The 22,824-nt window shown below is 40.0% G+C and overlaps 1 protein-coding gene across 2 annotated transcripts in view; it reads right to left on the reverse strand.

Annotated features, from left to right (window-relative positions):
• Nucleotides 1–22,824, reverse strand: part of GALNTL6 (polypeptide N-acetylgalactosaminyltransferase-like 6) — a 1,244,620-nt gene that overhangs the window by 224,000 nt on the left and 997,796 nt on the right. For both annotated transcript variants that reach the window (XM_011959608.1, XM_011959609.1), the window contains 2 exons: nucleotides 20,326–20,511; nucleotides 16,252–16,435 (listed from right to left, as the gene is read on the reverse strand). In XM_011959608.1, coding sequence (XP_011814998.1) covers nucleotides 16,252–16,435; nucleotides 20,326–20,511 — 370 coding nt within the window. The remainder of the gene's footprint in view (nucleotides 1–16,251; nucleotides 16,436–20,325; nucleotides 20,512–22,824) is intronic.

Below are 22,824 nucleotides of genomic sequence, written 5' to 3' on the forward strand. Positions count from 1 at the left end.
TAGTTTGCAGGATGTGCCTAGTTAAACTTTTAGATACCGAGAAGCAAAGGTTAGAAGTACATCAGAAAGTTAGAAATCTAACTTCTTAAAGGCTATATCTACTGCATTTTGTTTTCAGAAAAGACAGTGAGTTGCAAAATGTTCAATTATGGTGAATAAATACTTGCAGTTTAGGTTATTCCAATTCATTTGTGTCTAAATAAGCATTTGAAGTTCTTTGGTGTATTTTCTCCTTCTAGAGGCAAGAGGACTCTTCCTGCTACAGATCCCATGCCCTGCATCCCCATTTACTTTCTGGCAAATATTTTACCTTTTTCTTTCACTGTGCTGCTCACACATGGATACCAGATTCCCGAACCTGAAGCAATGAGGTGCTGAAGCGTGGGTAGAAAGAAAGATCTAGCACAGAGTATCCCTACCAACACTGACTCTAAACTAATTCCTTCATCCAATAAATAGTAGCTACTATGAGGAGTCACTGTGTGAAGTTCCAGCCAGGAACAGGCAGACGCGCTGTCTGCTAACATCCCTGTGGATCTGAACCCTGGCTCTCTTCCTCTCCTGTCTGTGCTTTGCGCTCCTAAGAGTGAATGTAGGTGGATGGCGAATGTCTTGCATGCCTTTGTCCTGTGTTGTAACTCTTCTCTCTCAGGTTGCATCTCATACACATACAGAGGGAAGAGGATGTGAAGGCACGGGAGTACACCAGAGCAATGCTTCCACTAGCCAAAGAATGCATGCAGCTTGGAGAAGCTAAGAGAGGCTTGGAACAGACCCTTCCCTAGTGTTTCAGAGGGAGCATGCAGAGCTCTGCCAACACCTTGACTTAGGACTTCTTGCCTTCCAGAACTGTGAGACAAGTTTCACTTACTTCGAGCCTCTCAGTTTGTGGTACTTTGTTATGGAAGCCCTAGGAAAATAGCCTAGATTTTGGTTCCATCTATTTTGCTTTATAGCATGAGGGATTTCCTTGACTTTCTCCTCCAGATTGCCAGCGTGGACTTTAGCCTGGTTCCTTCTATTATTTGGGCCATCCATTGAATCTTTTCTTTTAGTAATCATATTTGAAATATATGAGGATTGTGCTTGTTCCCTTTCCACACAGAAACTGGTCTAGATTGTGGATGAGGAAACTTTGATTTTTTAAAATAAGGATCTTTGTTTCTTTTAGGTTCTGTTGGTTTATTCTGTTTCTTCTCCTTTTTCTTTAATGCTAATTTAACACATGATGGTGATCAGATCATCCATTTGAAGAAAGGACTGGTAGGCTTATAATCTGTGTCTGGGTAGGTGGCGTGGAATACCTTGGTGGAAATGGCCCTTCCCTGACAGCAGGGCTGACTGTGGCCCCTGAGTGAGGGGAGGCATAGAATGACAGGCAGGTTTCCCTCCCTGTGGGACATGGGGTGCAGGGAAAACAATTGACAAAATAAGGAGGGTTAATGAGGGTTGGAGCACTTCAGTGTATTTTTTTTTTTTTTTTTTTTTGAGATGGAGTCTTGGTCTGTCGCCCAGGCTGGAGTGCAGTGATGCAATCTTGGCTCACTGCAACCTCCACCTCTCAGGTTCAAGCAATTCTCCCGCCTTAGCTTCCCAAGTAGCTAGGATTACAGGTGCCTGCCACTATGCCTGGCTAATTTTTGTATTTTTAGTAGAGATGGGGTTTCACCATGTTGGCCAGGCTGGTCTCGAACTCCTGACCTCAGGTGATTGGCCTGGCTCGGCCTCCCAAAGTGATGGGATTACAGGCGTGAGCCACCGCGCCTGGTCCACTGTATTTTCCACCTAAGCAGACCTGCCTTTCCTTTCTTCCTTCAATGTCTAAAGTGTAAGCAGAAGGCTACTTATTTTTTATTCCTTGCTCTACCACTTAAAGAATGCAGTGAAAAAAAACTTGTATAGTGAGACAGTAATTTTGAAAGAAACTATTATTGATAGAAATTTTCTTCTTTTTCTTGTTGCATTTGGCTTTCCACCCATGGAAGTTCAGGCTTCTGTTGGTTTAGAGGAAGGCAGTGCACCACTAAGAATAGGAAAGTCACTGCTCAGCTTGGCTTTCAAAATAACATAGTATCAAAGAAACAGAGCTTTCATTTGCAAGAGCAATGATTTGTTGAAAGAGAGAACATGAGGTGTTGGTTTCAACAAATCAAAGTTGGCAGGTTTTGGCCCACTTCTAACGGGTCCTGGTAGGTGGAGTGTGGTAGGAAGACAAAGACTCCAAATCAGTTTTAGGATTCCAGAACATAGAGGGATTGTCCCCACTTCCTGCCTAGCATTCATGGTTTGTGGATACCTCTAAGTAACATGCTCTATGCCAACATGAGGAAGCTCATTACAACAGAATGAGTGGCGTGGTGTGGTTAGGCAGACAGAGCCTGAGATAGGGCCTCTTGGTTATCCATAACCTGCAAAGGGTGGAATTCTTGCCTGTTAGAGGGAGAGGACCAGATGAGAGTTGAAAGCTAGAGGACCTGCCTTGTGAAGCAGGATGAAGGGACTCATCTCTGAGATTTGGGGCTGAACTAACCAAAGCTAGGGTCCAGTAAGAGCCTGGGCCTCTTGAACTAGTCCTTAGCCAGATCTTAGAACTTAGGTAGAACTGAGTCAGAGGGAGCATGACCCTACCATGCAAGAGAGCAGATGGAGACATGACATCTGTGGGCACTCTGTCCAGTGAGGACAAAGCCTCTTTTGAAAGGTCTGCTGCATCCAGTCTGAATCCAGCTGAGGCAAGCTGAGAAAGATAAAGCATCAGATGACACCTATCCCCATCGTGACTTGCCTCACGATCAAGATGCCATCCTGAGAGTGGAGGAGAATGGAGGAAAGTTGAGCAGAGCAGTTTGGAAAGGAAAACAATCCTGGCATGGAGTTAGACTTTTGAATTGACTGAGTTTGAATTGGGAATTTACTGAGAATTTGCCCATAAGAGACCAAGTTCTGGATCAGAAGAAATACACATTTAATTGGTGAGATCAGGGGCTCACTGCTGTCCAGTGACGTGAGATTGAGGAAAGACGGCCATGCTCTGGTCTTCTTTGGATATTCCTCTTCCTACAGGATGGGTAGTCTGGAGGCTAAAGGGATGTCCCGTTCCCCACATCCCCACAGGCTGCACACCTTTTGTGAGTTGGGTTTTCCAGACTGCATTATTCCCTGCACAAAGGATTCTGAGCCTGCTTCAAAGGCCTGAGTCATTCCATTATTGTTTGATTCTTTTTCCATGGGCTGCTTTCCCGTGGTTTGGAATTTATATCCTTAGGGCTGGGAGTTGGGCAAAGGATGGCTATTTTTGTAGAAGGAATTAGATGTGTGGGCTTCCTTGTCCACCTGCATCGCGTGTGCCCACGGGCTGTGGAGGCACAGAACAAACAGGAAGGGAAGGTGTGGGCTGTGGGTTGCTGTCCTGCCTGTCTGCCGGTGCTGCAAGAGCTGAATGGACGCTAAGGAGCAATTCTACATGCATCCCTACTCTCTGGGTTGTTTTGAAGGTATATTGATCAAGAAAGGAGGACAGAACAGAATCCAGCAGTTTGCTAGCTCAGTTTATAAACTTCCAAATGCTTAGCCATATGCCACCTGAGCCTTCATTTGCACTCTTGCCCTGGACCCAAATGTGTTAGGAGCCAGCCTGCTGCTCACGGTGGAAGCATGACTCCAGGGCTCTGTAAGGCTCAGTTATGGAAATAGAGAAAGTTACTATCATGCCCACTTGAGTTGTAACTGTATGTTTCAAACCTGCTCCATATGCTACAATTACAATTTATGAGATGGTTTCTATTACTACAAAAAGTTAAAATGTAAATTCTTGGAGCAGTGTTAAGCAAAGGAAAGAACATTTAGCTAGCCTGTATTCTTCACTAACTTCAAATTGGTGGAATGACTGGGGGATGGATGTGGGGAGGAGGGAAATATGGCCTGATCCCACGCTGGCTTCTGTATGTGCAGATCCCAATTCTCTCAGCCATGCATTGCTTTCCCCTACAATTTCCCTCCTCTTACATGGTAATCAAACCTGGCTTTCTTGTATTTTGTGGCTTGTGATTTAATCATTCTTTCTCTCATGTATACTTTTACCTTATCCACCACTTTACTCAATTTCTCCCTTTGTGTACCACTTCTGGAAGGCCTTGGATGAGTTTTCCCACCAATCCAGTGCAGGCTGGAAGACCTTAGGCTCCTGCTCTCCTGCCCTGGCTCACCTCAATCCCAGAAGCAGGATCTGGGCTGAGTTTTGGGCTTCCAACCTAGTTCCCACTGATAGAAAAATAGGCTAACATGCTGGAGGAAGACACAGAAATGGCAAACATCTTCGTGTTACCACCAAGCTCCATCAGTGAAGAAGACTGGAGCAGGAAGGTGCCCTCGAGGTCACTTTTGAATCAGAAGCTGCAACCTGGAGTGGCCAACCAGCACGAGGCTTTCCACTGGCAGCCTGGCCTCAACCTTTCCACTGAATTACGCCATATAATCTCCCTCCCTCCCTCCAGCAAGAGTCCATTTTGTCTCATTTTTATTGGCACTCCAGGACACAAAAACAGACATTTCTTTCTCTTAAATGTATTTCCAGGTGGATCTATACCAAGAAGTATTAGACAAAGAAAAAAAAAAGAAAGAAAGATAACAAAAAAAAAAAAAGAAAAAAGAATTGTCCCACCAATTTAGCATCATAGTCATTGCTTGATTATTTCATTGAAGGAGGGAGTGATGATCTTGTCAAAACTAGTGCCTCTGTGGATGTAGCCTCACTTTAGATACTTAGCCTAGATCCTGACAAATAATCCAAGCAGCAAACAGTAAAGACTAATGACTTCTGTCACAGATAAGCTCATGAAAGTCTGTTACTTTTCTAGTGTCACTCAACTCTATTTACCTCAGGGGAGTATGTGCGGTACTATTTTATTTTTAAAAAATTTGCTCTGACTTTGTTAGAGGATTGAGATAGGGAATTCTCTCATTTCTGAAGGTTTCTCACCTGAAGCCAATCCCACCTACCTCCATTAGTGATCCTGAACAAAGTCAGCCCCACTGAGAAGACAGCAGCATAGACTCCAAGCCAGATTTTGTTTCTTTTTCACTCCTATTATTCATATGTATCCACTTTCTTTAAAAAAAAATCATTTGAAGCAATTTACACACACACAGACACATTCACATACACACATAAATAATATGTACTCATATATACATCTAAATAATATAAATACATAAATAACCTGATATCAATTTATTAGTTATATGTGTGTACACATACACACACGCATACACACACACACACACACACACACACACACTATACCATGGAAGTCAGGTTCTGACTGAAAGCCCTGGTGGCCAACTCTGTTCCCTCTCTGTGGCAGAGTAATAGAGTAATTCAGGACTAGAGACTCCTTGCTGATTCCTGGATACAGATTCTAGTTTTCATCATTTCTTTACATATAACTAGTGAAGGCTTCAACGGCACACCACATGTAAGGCTTAGTTTTCTTCGCTAGACTTTAGATCCATACATATTGTTCAGGCTTGTTATGCCCTCCCATTCTAAGACCATAGTCTATATATATAAGTTGTAAGATTACACTGCCATCAAGCCCACTGGCCCTTCCCAGCCCTGCTCTCAAGCGTGTAATTTTGGTCAACCCTCTTGAAGTCCATTGCTCCCACCAGCTTGGGCTCTAGGTGGTGCCTAGAATCTAGACAGCACAAGATGCTTGTAGCATCTCGTTATTTGTTAGAAAAGGACAGAACTGAAGATCAATATCATTACCTGGCCCCCTTGTTAAAGATGTTGTTATCTCCTAGGTTGTGGTTTTAAAAATGATTTTAATTTTCATTCATGGTGTAAAGGACTTCAGGAAGGCCTTCCAGTTTTTCTAAAATATTTATTTATCATCTTTCTTCCTTCTACATACTGGATAAATGCCTTCTATTGTCTTCTTCATTTCTTCCTTTTCTTCTTTACTCTCTACCACTCCCCTATAAGAATGTATGCTCTATTTAGACTGCTCTGTGGGTGACACCCTATAAATAATTGTGCTCAGTCCTGCCACAACATTTTCTGTAGCTAGCATCCTTTTCTGAAAAACTGTCATCTCTTTTTCAAATATACACAACCTTGTCTGACCACTTCTTCCAATCTTACTATTTATTCCATCCATTCAGTCAATATTGTTGGGTGTCTTTTATGCACAGGGACTAGGTGCTAGTGACACAGCACTGAGTGAATGGAAGAAAACAGCACTCCCTGCCCTTATGGAGTTTACATTCTAATATTGATATTGAAATGATTAGGCAAAAAGAATGACTGAATGGAAGAAAACTGTGCTCCCTTACCTTATGGAGTTTACATTCTAACATTGATGTTGAAATGATTAGGAAAAAAGCAGAGTATTTGAACTAAGAAGAAAAGCAAAGAGGAGAGCAGAGCTGAAGGTGATATTTTAGCAATGAAGCTTTGGGTGAGAAAATGAAGTGAAATGAAGCTAATATATAGGCCTTGGGCCTATAGCCCTGTCTGCAGGGAGGGAAGAGGAAGATTAGGTGAATGGCAGAACATTTTGTTTAATTCTGCCAAGCTCTGGTATCATGTTATCGGGACAGAATCAATATTGCTGAACTTCAGGTGTTGCGAAGGGGGCTGTGACAGTATTTTCACAGGTGCATGGAAGTTTCTCCCTTAGATAAAGGAAGCAAGATTTCAGTTAAAGAACACTAGGGAGCCAGAAAGAAGAGAGTGGGGCATTATATCCTAGAGGGCAGAATCCATGAAAATGCCCAGCTAAGGAATAAATGAGACGAAGTCAAGTCATATCTTAAGGGTAGGGAAGGGACAGAGCAAATTACCTTCACACATTAGACAGACAGACAGACTCAGGACACCAGTTGGGGAAGCAAAACAAAGTGGATAATAGTTCATATAACAGGTAAATGGACCAAACAAAACAAAACAAAACAAAAAAAACCCTACAAAACACAGTCATCAATCCATTCGTGAACTTCACAGTTCAACACACAGGGAGCCATTGCTATGTCTTAGGTGGTGCAGTTTTATCTATAACTATTGGGTGGTTCTGGAGATCTAGGGGTGGTTGGCATGAAGAATTCAAACCCTAGCCTGACTATGGAGGAGCTATCTAACCTGGCAGCAGTGAAGCAAGACCAAGACTGAGATCAGAAGTCCAAAGTTCAAGAGGCAGTATTACCAAAGAAATACAGAGGATAGTTAGAACACAAGTCACTGTAAGATTTGGGTAGAGAAGAGCAGTACATTCTGGAGTTCCACAGAGACCATGGTCCTGAGTGGCTGGTATGCAAGAGTGAACACCTCTTTCAGGATGGATGAACGGGTCTCATCGTCTTTTAAAATGGTGCACATAACCTACCAGGCTACCTATGATTGAATGGCCCTTGCAGAAGTGTCAGTGAAAAACAAGCAGTTCAAGAGTCCAGATACATGGTCAGGAACCAGAAAGAGGAGGTCTCAAAGCCCATGCTATCCCAGGAACCCAGAGATCTCAGGAGACCAAGACACAATGAAGAAAAGCAGAGAGGTACAGTAGAATAATTACAGGGATTGTTAATTTAGAAATTAATTTTGTTAATATCTTTCTTTTTTTTTTTTTGAGATGGAGTCTCGCTCTGTCGCCCAGGCTGTAGTGCAGTGGCCAGATTTCGGCTCACTGCAAGCTCCCCCTCCCGGGTTTATGCCATTCTCCTGCCTCAGCCTACCGAGTAGCTGGGACTACAGGCGCCCGCCACCTCGCCCGGCTAGGTTTTTTTTTGTATTTTTTAGTAGAGATGGGGGTTCACCGTGTTAGCGTGTTAGCCAGACTGGTCTCCATCTCCTGACCTTGTGATCCACCCATCTCGGCCTCCCAAAGTGCTGGGATTACAGGCTTGAGCCACCGCGCCAGGCCTTGTTAATATCATTTTAACTGTTAAAGGAAGGAGAAAGTCATAGGGAACATCCTGTTGAGGTAAAGATCACACCCACAAGCAGAGGGAAGAAAGAAACAGTCATTTCTGATTCTGACAAGGGAAAAGAGATTGTTGCTACCCCCTACAGAGAATTTCTTTGTCAAATGTGATTTCCCTGCAGACTGGGGGCCCAGGGCAGCCAGGGGCCTCCAGAGCCAAGCAATGGGGGAGGGGGCTTCAAAAGGAGAGATGGGTAATTTACAACTTTGCTTTGGAACATCTCTGCCCATGTTATACTATTTTACTTTACATTTAAAAAATCTTCAGTGAGTGTTTATTCTGGGCTTTCAAAGGAGATTGGTTTTATTCAATATTTTGATTAGTTTTTTAAACACTTGAGCCATTTCTACTCCTTTATTCTCACCTTCTGTAGATTAGGACACCATTTAAAAGTTTGACAGTCTTTTCCCTAAACATTTTGTCCTTTTGCGGTTGTCAAATATTGAATTAGATCCTGTTATAAACAGACCAGAAGCTGGCATTGTTGACATTTCCCTTCATTAGTAACTGAAAGCTGACATTTTCAACCTATCAGCTCTAGTTTGGTCTAATGATAAGAACACAGTATGGGGAACAAGGCAATCTGTTTCCTTTCCTGCTCTTATTATGAACTCGCTATGAAACATTAATTGACAAAACGACTTCACTTAATGGGTGCCTAAGTTTCTCTTACAAGGAGAGTAAAAGAAAATTATTGATTAACCCTAGGATTCAAAGTCTGAATGAATGAAAGAAGGCATTAACTTGAGTCCTATGAGACTATTGATTAAACCTAAGATTTGAAATCTGAATGAATGAATGAAGGCGTTGATTTGAGTCCTGATTTTGTCCCTTATTCATTTATTATAGTGTTTTCATTTCTTTGGTTCTCACTCTATTTGCAAAATTAGAAAACCACAATATCTACTTTAACCCATTCAAAAGGATTATTACATAGAGTTAATTAGATAATGTAGTGAGGGCTTTACATATGGTGAAGTGCTAAACAGATGTTAGTTTTCATATTACATACTACACAGGTTTCATTAAATAGACTATTTGGCCAGTTTAATTGAGGGGTTTCTGGAATAATGAGAAGTTCAGGCAAGATCTGTGGTTGTGGTTATGGAGAGCTGAAGACCTAGTTAACTCTCCTGGAACTTGTCTCTAGACTAAACTGATTAACATAGATTCTAATCTAATCCCTCAAATGTTTGGAACTTGGGTTTTGAAACCTCAATCATAGAGAATTACATGGTTGAAGGTTGAGGTCAAGGAGCACATACTTTGGTAGTTTTATGTATCAATTTGATTTTTTGAGGAGGAGGAAGATTTGTAGCAATTGCATAGAGAATATTGACTTGACTTGAGAAGCAGGGAATGAACAAAGTTCTCCCACTCTACCCAATGGCTATTCCAGGCTCTGGAGGTATCCTAACAGGGGCAGGAGAGAATAAAAGGGAGGATGAACAGTATCTAACTAAACTTAGAGGTGAAAGTGGAGAAAACCCCCAAAATTATCCTTCTAAGCTTATATTCTACATTAAATTCAGTTTTGACCAGTCCCTTTTTCCATAGGAAATCAATTTCATGCTTTACTGATTTTGATTAAATGTAGAATTAATAATATTGGGTCAAAACCTATGTGGAAAGAGTTTTGTGTAAAACAGATTGTCTTTATTTTCAAATTCTGAGTAGGCTCATGTACCCCTAACCCTCAATGAAATTTACCCAAGTGGGATGCTAACATTTTGAAGGTAAATTAGTGCCATCAACAAGGTTCTGATAAAAGCTAATAGTTTATTCTAGGCATCAAGTAAGTTGATCCTCAATCTGTTGTTATCTCCTTTGTGTTAATAAAGTGAAGCTTCTATGTCCACCAAGGAGAAAGAGCCCCTCTTCCTCCAGATTAGTCAACCCAAACCTGGGTCTTCGGCATTATGAATAGAGGCTCGATCTCAGCCTTACTTACACTCTCCACTGGGCAACCTGGTGCAGGCACAAGTCTATCTGTATGAGGCAGACCTGGAGTGATTTTGTTTGGCCCAGTGTCCTGAACGTGTTTTGAAATAAGACTTTCTGTAAGGATTGGTAAAAGTTAGTGACGTTCTGACTTTACGATATTCACTTATCAGCTGCATTACCGTGTTTTAGGGAAGAAGTAATTGTACTCTCTGAAGGTTTTTTCCCTATTTGAGTATGATTATTCCTTAACCACTAGAGAATGTGTCTTCTCTAAGTAGAATGGGAGGGGAAAATCTCCACGGAATCGTGAGAGTTCTTACTCTGCGTTCTTACTCCTATTTGCTGTAAAAACTTGGGAAAACTGCTTCACCTCTATGAGTCTGAATCATCTCATTTGTAAAAATTACATATTTCATAGGCTTGAAATTAGGATGAAATGGGTTAAGAAGATATGCAAATTTCCTAGCAAAGTGCCTGACCCATAGCAGTAGACATTTAACAACTGTTAATTTCCCCTCCATCAACATGTGTGAAAGAAAGAATAGCATGGAATGATGAGTCAGCAACCCCAGATTCTAGTAGTAGGTGTTAAATTTGCTAGTGGTGACACTGGATAAGTCATTTAGACTATATAGCTTAGGTTTCCTTGTTTGTAAAAAATGAGAAGTTGAATTGTCTCTAAGGTTTCTTCTAGCTTGATGAATTTATGATTATTTGTACTTTTTTTCTGATTTTATTCTAAGCCTAAATTTACCGGAAAGTTATATTTGTTACCTAAGAACCACTGACTTTCACACGGTGTTGGCATCAGCACTTTCTCACATTCTTATACAAGAAAGAGAGTCTGCAAATTCTGCACGGTGTCCCTTGGAAGAACAAAGGGAGGTACTATCAGTAAATCTATAGAAAGCATTCCACTTCCATGTGACAGTGATATTACTCTCTGTAGCAGCGAGGTAGAATTTTCTCCATTTTAGCGTGGGCTATGCCTCACACTTCTGGATTGCAGAACCAGATGAGGAATTCTGGATGAGGAATTACTGAATTCAGACTGATATGTCTATGTAACATAGTGGTTTCTGAGAGAATAGAATGGATGATTGTGGTTGGGTGTGGTGGCTCATGCCTGTAATCCCAACACTTTGGGAGGCTAAGGTGGGCAGAACATGAGGCCAGGGGTTCGAGACCAGCCTGACCAACATGGTGAAACCCCGTCTCTACTAAAAATCCAAAAATTAGCCAGGCATGGTGTTGTGCGCCTGTAATCCCAGCTACTCAGGAGGCTGAGGCAGGAGAATCTCTTGAACCCGGGAGGCAGAGGTTGCAGTGAGGTGAGATCATGCCATTGCACTCCAACCTGGGCGATAGAGTGAGATTTCATCTCCAAAAAAAAAAAAAAAAAGGATGATCATAGCCTGTGAATTTTTTCCCCATTGCTGTATATATATATATTTATTATATTTATTGTAAACATTTTGGAAATTGGTGGTATAAATAGATGGAAAATAGAGAATGTCAGTTCTCACTAATAAGTCTAGGCAAGAATTCCATCGATGGTGATTAAAACTCTTAGTTCTAGAAGTCTTTAAGGAATTGTGAAGATCTATCTGGGGAAGTCTGGCAGTGCAAAGATAATTTTCCCACATTCACAAAGACAGAATAGAGGTGGATTCCAAAAAATATAATCAACTTGCAAAATTGAATAAACTGCTGAATCGATTCTTTGTATTTAGCAAAAGGAAGCATGATATCTAGGAACCTGCATACATTCTCTAGAAATTAAGTTGATTTTTACAGTTGACAGAGTCATGTATTAGGGTCTGGATACCTGATACACTGGATGGACTATTTCATGCTGCCCTTGGAGACAAGTTGGAGAAATGTTAGTAGTATTGCAGCAGTGAAGTGAACTTACATATATTGATGTGTTACATCAACGAGTGTGAACTTTTACAAGATTCTAGTAGACCTGGAAAACATGGTGATAGAACTGAAAATATGTAGCCTGGAAAAGAAAAATGTTTTGTTGTTTTCCCTCTTGAGTAGCATGGGCATGGCAACTGTTCTCAAATATTTCTAATAGCTCTGTCATTAAAGACCAATTCAATATTCCTTGTATCTCGAGTAGGACAGTTTGGGATCAGAAAGGCAGAATTTCTTCATGCAAGGGAAAACGTGTCTGTCAATAAGTCTAACAGAAAGGATATCTTTTGAGGTAGGAAATTTACTTTAAAGATGAGTTACTCCAGAGGTTGGATGCCTGTCTTGGACATTGTCTAGTGGTTGCTCACATTGAAGGCAATTTGGACAAGATAATTTCTTCGGGCCCACTCTAAACTTTTAGAAAGCAAACGAACATCTTTCTCTTTGTCATCATGGCTGAAGGAGCATATTATGTTTTGTTACATAGAAAAGTCTTTCATTTTTAAGTGCCCTGATTTCAAGATGGACCAGTAATGAGAAAACCATCTAAAAGCCATGAATAACAAGAATTTTCTCAAGGCATTACATCATGATAAAAGCCATCAGAAAGAGGGAGCATTCTGATTTCTTCCTTAATACATAACCCCAAATATTTAGTTTAAAAAATTAAATTAAACATTTATTTTAATTTAATTTTGTTTTGTTTTTGTGTTTGAGACAGGCTGGAATGCCGTGGCGCGATCATGGCTCACTGTGGCCTCAACCTCTTAGGCCTAGGTGTTCTGTGCACCTCAGCCTCCCAAGTAGCTGGGACTATAGTCATGCAAAATTGAATAAACTGCCCCACTAATGGTTTTTTTTTTTTCATAGAGACAAGGTTTTGCTATGTTGCCCAGGCTTGTCTCAAACTCCTGGGCTCAAGCAATCTGTCCGCCTTGGTCTCCTGAAGTGCTGGGATTACAGGTGAGAGCAACTGCTCCTGGCCCCAAAATATTTCTCTCTCTCTCTTTTTTTTTTTTGGAGATGGAGTCTGGCTCTGTTGCCCAGGCTCAAGTACGGTGGCACAATCTCTGCTCACTGCAACCTCCACCTCCCGAGTTCAACCGATTCTCCTGCCTCAGCCTCCCAAGTAGCTGGGACCACAGGCACCCACCACCATGCCCAGCTAATTGTTGTATTTTTAGTAAAGGCGGGGTTTCACTGTATTGGCCAGGCTGGTCTTGAACTCCTGACCTCAAATGATCCATCCACCTCGGCCTCCCAAAGTGCTGGGATTATAGGCGCAAGTCACCATGCCCAGCCAAAATATTTCCTAAATGTATCCAATCCAATAGGAATTATGACCACTATATAATAATTTGAATCATGAATGTTGCTTTTTCTTTTACGTTCTAGTAGCAGTTTGTTGAAAAACAGGATCCCTTTGTAAATATCAGTAAATATTTTCTTAATGCTCAAAGTTATCCATGAGTTTTCCTTTTCTTTTCTAGTCAGATTGTTGAAGGTCTTGATTCCTAGTTTAGAAAGTTGGTAGATGTTGACCTCTTTCATTGTGTAGTCTACGTGAAGAAATACAGTTTATATGACATCAGGTTCATATATGCCTTGTAACTGAAGTTGAATATTTGAGAAATGACATTTATACCTACCCACTAGTATAACCCTCTAAAATTTTCAATTGAATTCAATCCAATTCATTAATAATCAAATATTGTTAATGCCCCACTACTTTCACAGAATTTTCAGCTTGAAAAACACTGCTCAAATCAATAGTCATTGAAAATTCAAGTAATGGCAGAATAAATGAGATAATTCAAATCTTGTCACATAAGACATTTAATAAACTTGCTAAAGAAAGATAAATTTTGCATCCTTATTGTATGAAAAGTCCTGGGGTTTGCGATACGTTTGCACATTCTTCTTTGTTTCCCTTCTTCCCAGCTTTTCAGCCTCCTCTCCCTATCTTCCCACAGAAAACCACACTCTTTGGCAGCAGCCTCTTGAAATGTGAAAGACTATAAGAAAGATGTATAGATAGACTGCCTTCATTCTGTGCACCTTAAAGCTTTACAGCTAGAGAAGCAAGTTTTAGCCTAAAGCTTGTCTGTTTATGAGCACATTCAGGTGACTGCCGTGATAATGAAATTGCCGATACACTGCTCAGAGCTGCTTGGGTAACCATTCTTTTATTATCAGGATGGCAAACGCGGTTTATAAGATCAAAGTGGACACCTCCTGCAAGTTACATTTATTACAGGAGGCTAAAGTGTCCACATTCCTAGGAATCAATAAGACTTAAGGCAGAAAGATAGTAATATGCAATACATGAATGCAATTTTTGACAGTTCAACAACCACCTAAGTAGGTGACAGAAACAAGAGGTAACCTAGTTCTGAAAGTTACCAATTCTGCCAGCTCTGTGGTTAAGCAAGGTGCTTGATATTGCAATAGCCATAGTCAGAGTCAGCCTGACAAAAATTTTGACTGTCAATACAGGCACTGAGAATGCTTTTATAATTGTCTCCACTGCAGATTCCTCTGATAGCATTTTGATCCCACTGTTTCAGGAAGCAGGACCCCTACTTGCTATCACAGTGCAAATAAAGTAAAGGTCATTATAACCAGTCACTATCACGGCATTTGGGAAGCCAGCCTGGGTGAGTTCCAGCCCATAAAACATGGTACTTTCGCATTGTGGTGGCCGAACGGTGGCTCTTCTGCTGTGGGCCGGCATCTAATAACAGTTCTGCCATGGTTAAGGCCTTTTGTACTCCTCTCCACATGCATGTTTTAACAATTTTTTACATTTAAAACATTTTAAATTTATTTTCTTTTCTCATCTATATTTTAAACTGACATATAAAAGTTGTATATATTTATGATGTACAACGTGATGTTTTGAAATATGTACACATTGTGGAATGGCTAAATCAAGCTAATTAACATATGCATCACCTCACACCCTTGTCACTCGTCCCACCTTAAGCCCCTCTCTGTCAAGATTTTCAGATGGTTACCTTCAGAGAAGTTTGAAGAGCATCTCAGCTAAGCCCACTTCAAATGCTTATTAGAAACACTTTTGCTTAGATTACTAAAAAGCTTTTCTAGTAGTTTTGAATATCTGTGAAATTTTGGCCAAAGCATTTGAGGAAGTAATAAAGGTCTTTTATTATTTCTTTTCAAAAACTCTCCAGTAAGTGGAGAGTCAAAAGAGGCTGAACTCCAGAAGCTCTGGATATTTAATGAGAGCGCTTTATTTTACGAAAGAAACGACTTCTCTAGCATGGTATCAAGCTAACGTCTTCTGAAATTCCCTTTCCTTCCCCAGGAGTTCATTTTTCTAAAGACTAGAAGTGTAGGAAACATTTTCCTGATAATTGTGAAATGTTATTGTAATTTAAACTGTTAGTGTCAGAGAAGCGGTTTTTGTACTCAGTAGCTTCTTTACTGCAAACTTTTACAGCCCATATTATTGATGAAAAGACAATAATATTTAATGCATTTTAAATGGACTCAGAGTGTGCAAAGCTTGATCCCATTTTTATTTCTCTTGTACTAAGAAAAACCTACATAATAGTTTAAAAATAACAACTTTAGTGATGTCAAAGCGTGCAGTATGAGGAATAGATATATAGTATACCTTGGGTTATCTCTGGGCTAACTGTTGGAAAAAGTTTACCATTTACTATGAATGGTCTTGATAGTCTGTCAAACGAAACTATACATATTTTTTCTTTTTCTTTAAATTTATACTTCTCATGTCCACACTGAAAAAACAGGATGTCGTTTGGTAGAAATTGATCATTAGATCATTGCTGTACCTTCTTCTCTGTACAGTATGTACTTAAATTAGGGATAGGATGATCAAAGATAATTGACTCTGGATATATTACTTTGATTGAATTTCCCATGTTTCAGTTGTGGGAACACCTGCTTCGGAGCACACTTCCATGATAGGTAAACGCTCTCCAACAGGGTGTAGAAAGTAGGCTTAAACACTGGTTCGTATTTTATATCAATTTCTAATAAAAGAAAAACAAAATAGTTGTTTTCAGTAATCCTTTAGGGAAAAGTCCAAAGAACTGAGACACCTGAAAATAAAAAAGCATCTAAGAAGGGAACATGCCTTCCTTCTATGTGTATTTTCTGTTTATGCATGTTTGTGGTTCTTTCATCTGTACAGTTTCATGCTTAGCAAAGTTTAAGAAGGGGTGATCCATGAATTCAGCACAGCTTGTAATTTTCTACAGGGTGTAGGTCTGACCTTTCTCTGATGTTTTGTGTATTGTTATCACCTGTTTTATTCCATTTTGTTAGAGATAATTGTCTTCTTGAGCCCAGGTTTAACACTGCAATGAGTTACCTGCCCTCACTCCCTTGGCCCCTCCCTTGGCTGCTACTCACTCAAAAGGGTCGCTGGGATCTGCCCTCTGGAGCTCTGGAGGGATGGGGATTCTTTTGTAGTACATTTCCCAGTCGAAGGCTCCTCGCATGGCATCCCCAGCTTGTGCCTCATACCCAAAGTGATTGTGGTCAATGACATCGATCATGGGACACACGATGGTTTTGTGGTTTAGTGCAATTTGGTCTGAAAAATGAAAGCACAAAATAGGAAATGACATGCCTGCCTAGGTCATCTATCATTTTTCAGCAAAGAGAAGCCTGTAGTCCCCTACTAATGCATAACGCTTGTAGCCTTGGCTCCCTGTCGTCCTTAGAGCACTTTTCAGGAATCTCTGAATTCTGGACTTAACGTGATGGGACAGCGATTAGGTCCAATTAGAGTTGTTGTATTTTTCTTTAAGAAAGTTATGTCCCAGAGAGACTTGTGGAAGTCCATTTAGCTCTCCCTCTGTCACATTTTTGCTCTGACCTGTCCCCAATCTGTCATTTTATCGTGCATCCCACATGCACAGAATACAAACAGTACTTGTGTTCTTTCAAGCATACTGCTGGAGCCTGCTGAGAAAATACTGGCCTGCTTTCCGGAGGTTCCAAAATGTAAATATTTAACTTCATGGATCTTGTGGCATCTAATCGCATAACAATCATGGTGGCTGCTCTCCTATAAATGCTGACAGATCATACATAGAATTCTTTGCTCTCAGGTGTGCCAGAGATTTTTCCAAGTCCTATTTTGCCGCTGTTCATGGAGCTAAACTCTGTTGATCAAAGCTATACATTTTCTTCCCTCATCATATTTGAAAAAGTATTACGTGATATTTATACTACTGCGATTACTTCTGCTACTCTTAAATTCTTGAGTAACTACCAAGTGATTTATTCTCATGCTATTCCTAATACTGTTAGCAACCCTGTAGGGTAACTATTATTGTTATCCCCAATTTATGTATGAGGAAGGTAAGATTAGAGAAATTAAATAACTTGTCAAGGGTTATGCAGCTTTTGAGAGCAATAACCAAGATGCAACCTCTGTTTAACAATCCAGTTTCAAACCTGACCTTTCGATTGTTCGATTGTTCGATTGTTCTCATGGTAGCAGAGAGGTGATTTGTTTTTTCAGTTCCAGCACCTTCCTTTCCTATGTGGCTATGGTTATTGTAATGACTTAACAGGTAGCACAGGGCATTGGCATTTGCATCCTTTGGTTTAGCTAGAATACCTATCTGTGAGGTGACTTTCTTTCCAAGAATGTAAATTTAGTTAATATTTATTGTAACAGACCAGTGCTGTCTAATAGGCAGACCTTCTTGTTATTCGGAAGACCTTTAGATGTGACAATAAACAAGTAAAAAACAGATATCATTTAGCACAATTAGGAAGTTTGGTGATTTCCATATCATATTTTGTTTCCCCAGAGATTGTGGAGTAAATGTAATTTGTTTTGGGGATAAAGTTCCTGCAGTAAGGAAACTGTCTGTTTGCTTCAGAAGTTTGTTTCTCTTAAGCATAGGATAAAAAGCATAAGGTTTTACTGGTTGTAATAATAAGCAGTTTTATTTTGATGACACTGATGAAACAGGGATGGAAACCACAGAATTTTGTGAACACTTTCCCTTCTAGGTCTATATGCCTTTCCATCCGTCCGTCCGTCCGTCCATCCATCCATCCATCCATCCATTTATCCATCTAGTCATTCTTTTCATATTTCAACAATTATTTATTGATTTGAAACTATGTGCTAGTCACTTTTTCTAGGTTCTGGGGATACCATGATGAATAACATCACAAACAATTCTGTCTTTAGGAATGAAGCAAAGACAATTAATGAACATAATAAATAGCTAAATTATATAGTGTTTTAAAAGGTGATAAATGAGATGGGAAAAAAATAAAACAGAGGAAGGGGAATGCAGGATACTGGAGTGTGGAAAGGGTTACGATTTTAGAGCATGGTCCTGGTAAGCCACAGAGAGCCAGAGGTGGGCTTAGTCTTACATTAGTTTAATTAGCAGATGAAGAGACCCCCCCAGCACCATTTCTAGTTAATCTCCACCAAGGGATGGCTAAGCATTTGTTTTTTTTTACCAGGGCAAGACTTATAATGGGTTGAGATGTCTTTGACAGAGGAGACCGTCGTTGCTGGGTCCAGAATATTTTTTATCTCATCCCTGCAGGTATTTTAGCATTAAAGTTTCAGTGACTTTCTTCAGTCAAATTCATAATCAGGTTGATTTACAAGTTCCTTGACCATCAAGGAGTCCCAAGGTGACCCAAAGAGAATGTGTCTGTTAAAGTAACTGTCAACTTTTCCTTCAAATTTCCTTTTCACTCTTATCCAGCTGTACTAGCTTAGGTTGAAAGCAGCATGACTAATTTTTCATCCAAGGCTTGTTCCTACATTTCAATTTCCAGGGATCAAACAAACAGACTTAATGGGAAATTGAAATTCAGGTATAATCCCAAGGTGAAAAATGAGCCAAGAAACTGTGTGGCTCTGCCTGTTTTTTCATTTTGGATGATGTGTCAAGACACTGATAGAGGAAAATAAAAAAAGATAGTGATCCTGAACTTGAATCATTTCTTATCCATCAGGACTACAGGAAATGAAATACTTTAATGAGAAATGTGGGTTGTGGGTTTCTCTTACTCTTTTTTTTTTTCTGTCTTCTTCTTTTTAGTTAGATTCATAGTGAACAATCAGACACTCAATAATTGGCATTTAGGGATTTGCTTTGATTCATAAATAAATTAGGCCTTTCGCTGACTTCCTTGAGTATTCAACACCATATAGGTCAAATTCTGTTTGAGGGAATCTCACTGTTGCTGATGAAGCTCTAAATTGCTGTGTCCTTGGACAAGGTACTTTTAATTAAAGGCTCAGAGGAGTCTCTGACTGCAGGGGCACTGCAACATTCTGGTGGATTAGGATAGCTGGGCAGTCATCTGTGCAGGGGTATGTGGCTGGGCAACGTGGTGGGGGGTGTTGGGTGCTGGTTGTTTCCTGTTTTAAATCCTATACAATTTCAATTGATTTCCCCCCCCACATCTTTTACTAATGGAGCTTTGCTGGTTCTTGCTGAAAACCTACACAGTAGTCAATAGCAAACTGTTCTTTCTGAGACAGCTATTGTGAAGGCAGTTGCTAGTGACTTTAGTTCCAAGGCCAGGGATATTTTTACAATAAAAGTTGATTTAGCAAAGTCAGAAAGGAGAACACTATGTGTGCACCAAGAACTTTTTAGAAGGAGGGTTTTTTTTTTTTTCAAACTGACTATTTCTTATCTACTACTGGACTTGATATTTTACTTCGTTTTAAAACAAAAGTAATGAAGCTTGAACTGAACCACACTTCTGTTTTCTACCTTAAATTACTTTCAGTTCTTTTGTGTATCTAACAGTTCAAGTGTGTTATGACATAATCTTGTTTCCCTCAGTTTAGCCATATTGTGAGCATTTAAGACATAGCACCTGGACAGCTGCGCTGTGTTTGAAGGAATCTGTGTAAATACAGAGAACTGTATATTTAGGGCTATAGGATGGTGCCAGAAGTGGAAAGAATAACAGAAAAGAAACGGCATTATAAATCCTAGAAAATGTCAAGGTGCTTACACTGTAACTGTATTCTGGGGATGAGTATTTTTCTTTCCTCTTTTCTTAACAATCCTGTAATACTTGTTCAGTGTGTGTGTGTGCGTGTGTGTGTGTGTATTTTAATCTTGCTGTAGTTACAAGACTATCAAAGAGTTTTGGGATACATTTTTCTTTTAGTGTTCACCCAGTGAATCTGACAACACTAAAAGAGGATATCTAAGATAAACGAAACCTTTTTAAAACTGTAAGTTAGATTGAAGTTGGTATTATTTAAAATGCCAATTTTATGGCATTACGTAGAGTACTGCCTGAAACAGTTACCTAGAAAACTGTTTGCAGCAGTGGTAAATATAAAATTCAAGGCTTCTACTGGAAAACTTGTAGAAGGGACCTCTAGCATTTGTTGATTGTAAACGAAATAGAAGCAAACCGCTCACTCCCCCTGAGGCATCCCAGGACGGTGCGGTAGCAGCCTGTACTCACTGAGGAGTGGGGGCAGCCAGTTCACATTGACCTCGCAGTGGGAGTCCAGGAACGTTAGGACTTCTCCTCTGGCCATAGATGCCCCCAGGAGACGGGTCCTGATGAGTCCTTCTCTTTTCTTGGTGCGAACAATCCTCACTTTGGAAAATCGGGCCATGTATTCTTCCAGTTTATCCTTCAGGTGTTCTAGGAAGTAAGTAGAAAATGCATAGAAAAAACGTCAAACATTAGTTGCAGCTGAATTATTCATGGTTGTTTGTGCATAGAGAGTATGTGACCGATGAATCCTGGGGTAACATTCTCCTCTCCTCGTCTAGATGGGAGATACTAATAAGGTTTTCGGATCCTACAGTTTTCCAAAATGCTTTTTAAACTGCAAATATTGCCCTTTTGTGAACACAAAAGTCACTGACATGCCAGAGGTCTGTTACGCAGTTACTGCTGGTTGACAGCCACAGCGTGTAATCCTAGCCCACACTCCAAAGACGGGCTTCTGCCCTCTGGTCCCTGCTGGGTAAAGTCAGATGAAAATCCTGGAAATGGGCTCTTTCCAACAAAAGAGTTCTTTATAGCAAGGCTTTGCCCAGTATTTTGTGTATTGAAAATAATGCATGTAAAACAACAGGAAAGAAAAATATCTGTCATATCAAGAAGAACCAGATTTTTTCCCCTACAAGTTAATAGCAAACTAGTAAGCAAGTTTAGCATCTTGCTTCTGATTTGAAGTGGAAAGATGACTGACTACAGATGAAATACTATACAGTCGTTTGGAACTTACCTATTAAAGATTTGGAAATATTTCTTAGCGATTTAAATTTGGAAATGTTTCTTGCCTAATTAAAAACAAATAGTGGAAACAAAATCAAATTGGATAATTTATTCACAGAATAAAATATTTCCTACTGTCTGTGACGAAATGCATCAAGCTCTCAGTTCTTATTATGTCAGATAAGAGCATTTGCTGCCTTTCTGGGGTCATGTACTTATATACTTTATATCCTCTGCTTTCATTCTGCTGTATCTAAGACATTATGAGGGTTTTATTGGAATCTCTGACAGGTATAGTCTAATATTCATTGAAGTAGAATCTTAGTATGCTGTATGCTCTGTATTTTTCACTTTTCAAATGTTCTTTGCATGTCTGTAATCAATATTACGAAGTCTCTTTGCATGATCTGTAGCAATAGGGATTCATGTAGGATTTGTGAATCCTTCCTGCTATCCAATGTAACAGATGTCAGAATTACTCTGTATTAGAGTTTCTCTGTGCATAGAGATTCATTCTCATTTCTTATTAACTAGTATAGTTTTATAAAATCTTAATTTCCCTTTTTATTGACTGTTCTATGTTTCACAAATGGGTCAACGAAAACAATATTTGGCTTTCGAATTTTCACTGTAAAAGAATACAGATGGGGCCAGGCATGGTGGCTCATACCTGTAATCCCAGAACTTTGGGAGGCAGAGGTGGGAGGATTACCTGATGTCAGGAGTTCAAGACCAGCCTGACCAACATGGTAAAACCCAGTCTTTACTAAAAATTCAAAAATTAGCTGGGCATGGTGGTGGGCACCTGTAATCCCAAATATTTGGGAGACTGAGGCAGGAGAATTGCCTGAACCCGGGAGGCGGAGGTTTCAGTGAGCTGAGATTGTATCTCTGTTCTCCATCCTGGGCAACAGAGTGAGACTATGTCTCAAAAAAACAAAAACAAACAAACAAACAAACAAACACAGATGGAATTTTCCACGAGAGTGTTTTAGCTCAAAATGTGTTCCCCTCTATTTTGTTCTTCATGTAAGTAACAGGGATATGAAGATCAGACTATGAAAAGCAAACTCTTTTTCCAGGGTTGGAATCAGAGTAGGCCTGGGAGGGAGGTCTACAATGGTGATACATATGAGTAGGTCATGCAAACTCTAGAAGCCTGAATAGCCTCACCTATAAGACGTAAAGGATTTAGGGGATTGTTTTTTCCTTCTAGAATGTGGTGGACAGTCAAGCTTTGAATTAGGCTTCAGTGAGACTGGTCAGTGTTCATTCAACAAACATTTGTGTATTAAGTCAATAATCGAAGACTAGTAAGTCACTTGTATGTATGAATAAAAACAGCATTTTTATCTGAAGAAATGCCTTTGAATGCTGAGCACGAATGACAAAAAGTTTAGAATTTTCTTTTTCCTGGTGAGATTTTGATAATTTATCATCTTGTATCTCTTGCAAATTAAAGGAAGAAGTTTTGGCAAGCCACAGACTAAAAAATATGAGTATTTAAGCAGTATTGTGGTCTCTCAACTAAGAGGCAAGTTCTACTGTGTGCCTCTTTGCTCCTGCCCCTCTGCTTAGTGCTCCCCAACACAATGGCTTCCCTTCTCCACTGTGTGCAAGCTGCAAAGAAAGATTCTACGGGCTATACAACACACTGCCTGTGTGTAAAACTACAGCTTTACTCTCTTGTCAAGGGACTAAAGAAGACGCAAGTGATACCACTGCACAATC

Source organism: Colobus angolensis, unplaced genomic scaffold (assembly GCF_000951035.1).
Source record: "Colobus angolensis palliatus isolate OR3802 unplaced genomic scaffold, Cang.pa_1.0 Scaffold5, whole genome shotgun sequence".
NCBI classification, from domain to species: Eukaryota; Metazoa; Chordata; class Mammalia; order Primates; family Cercopithecidae; genus Colobus; species Colobus angolensis.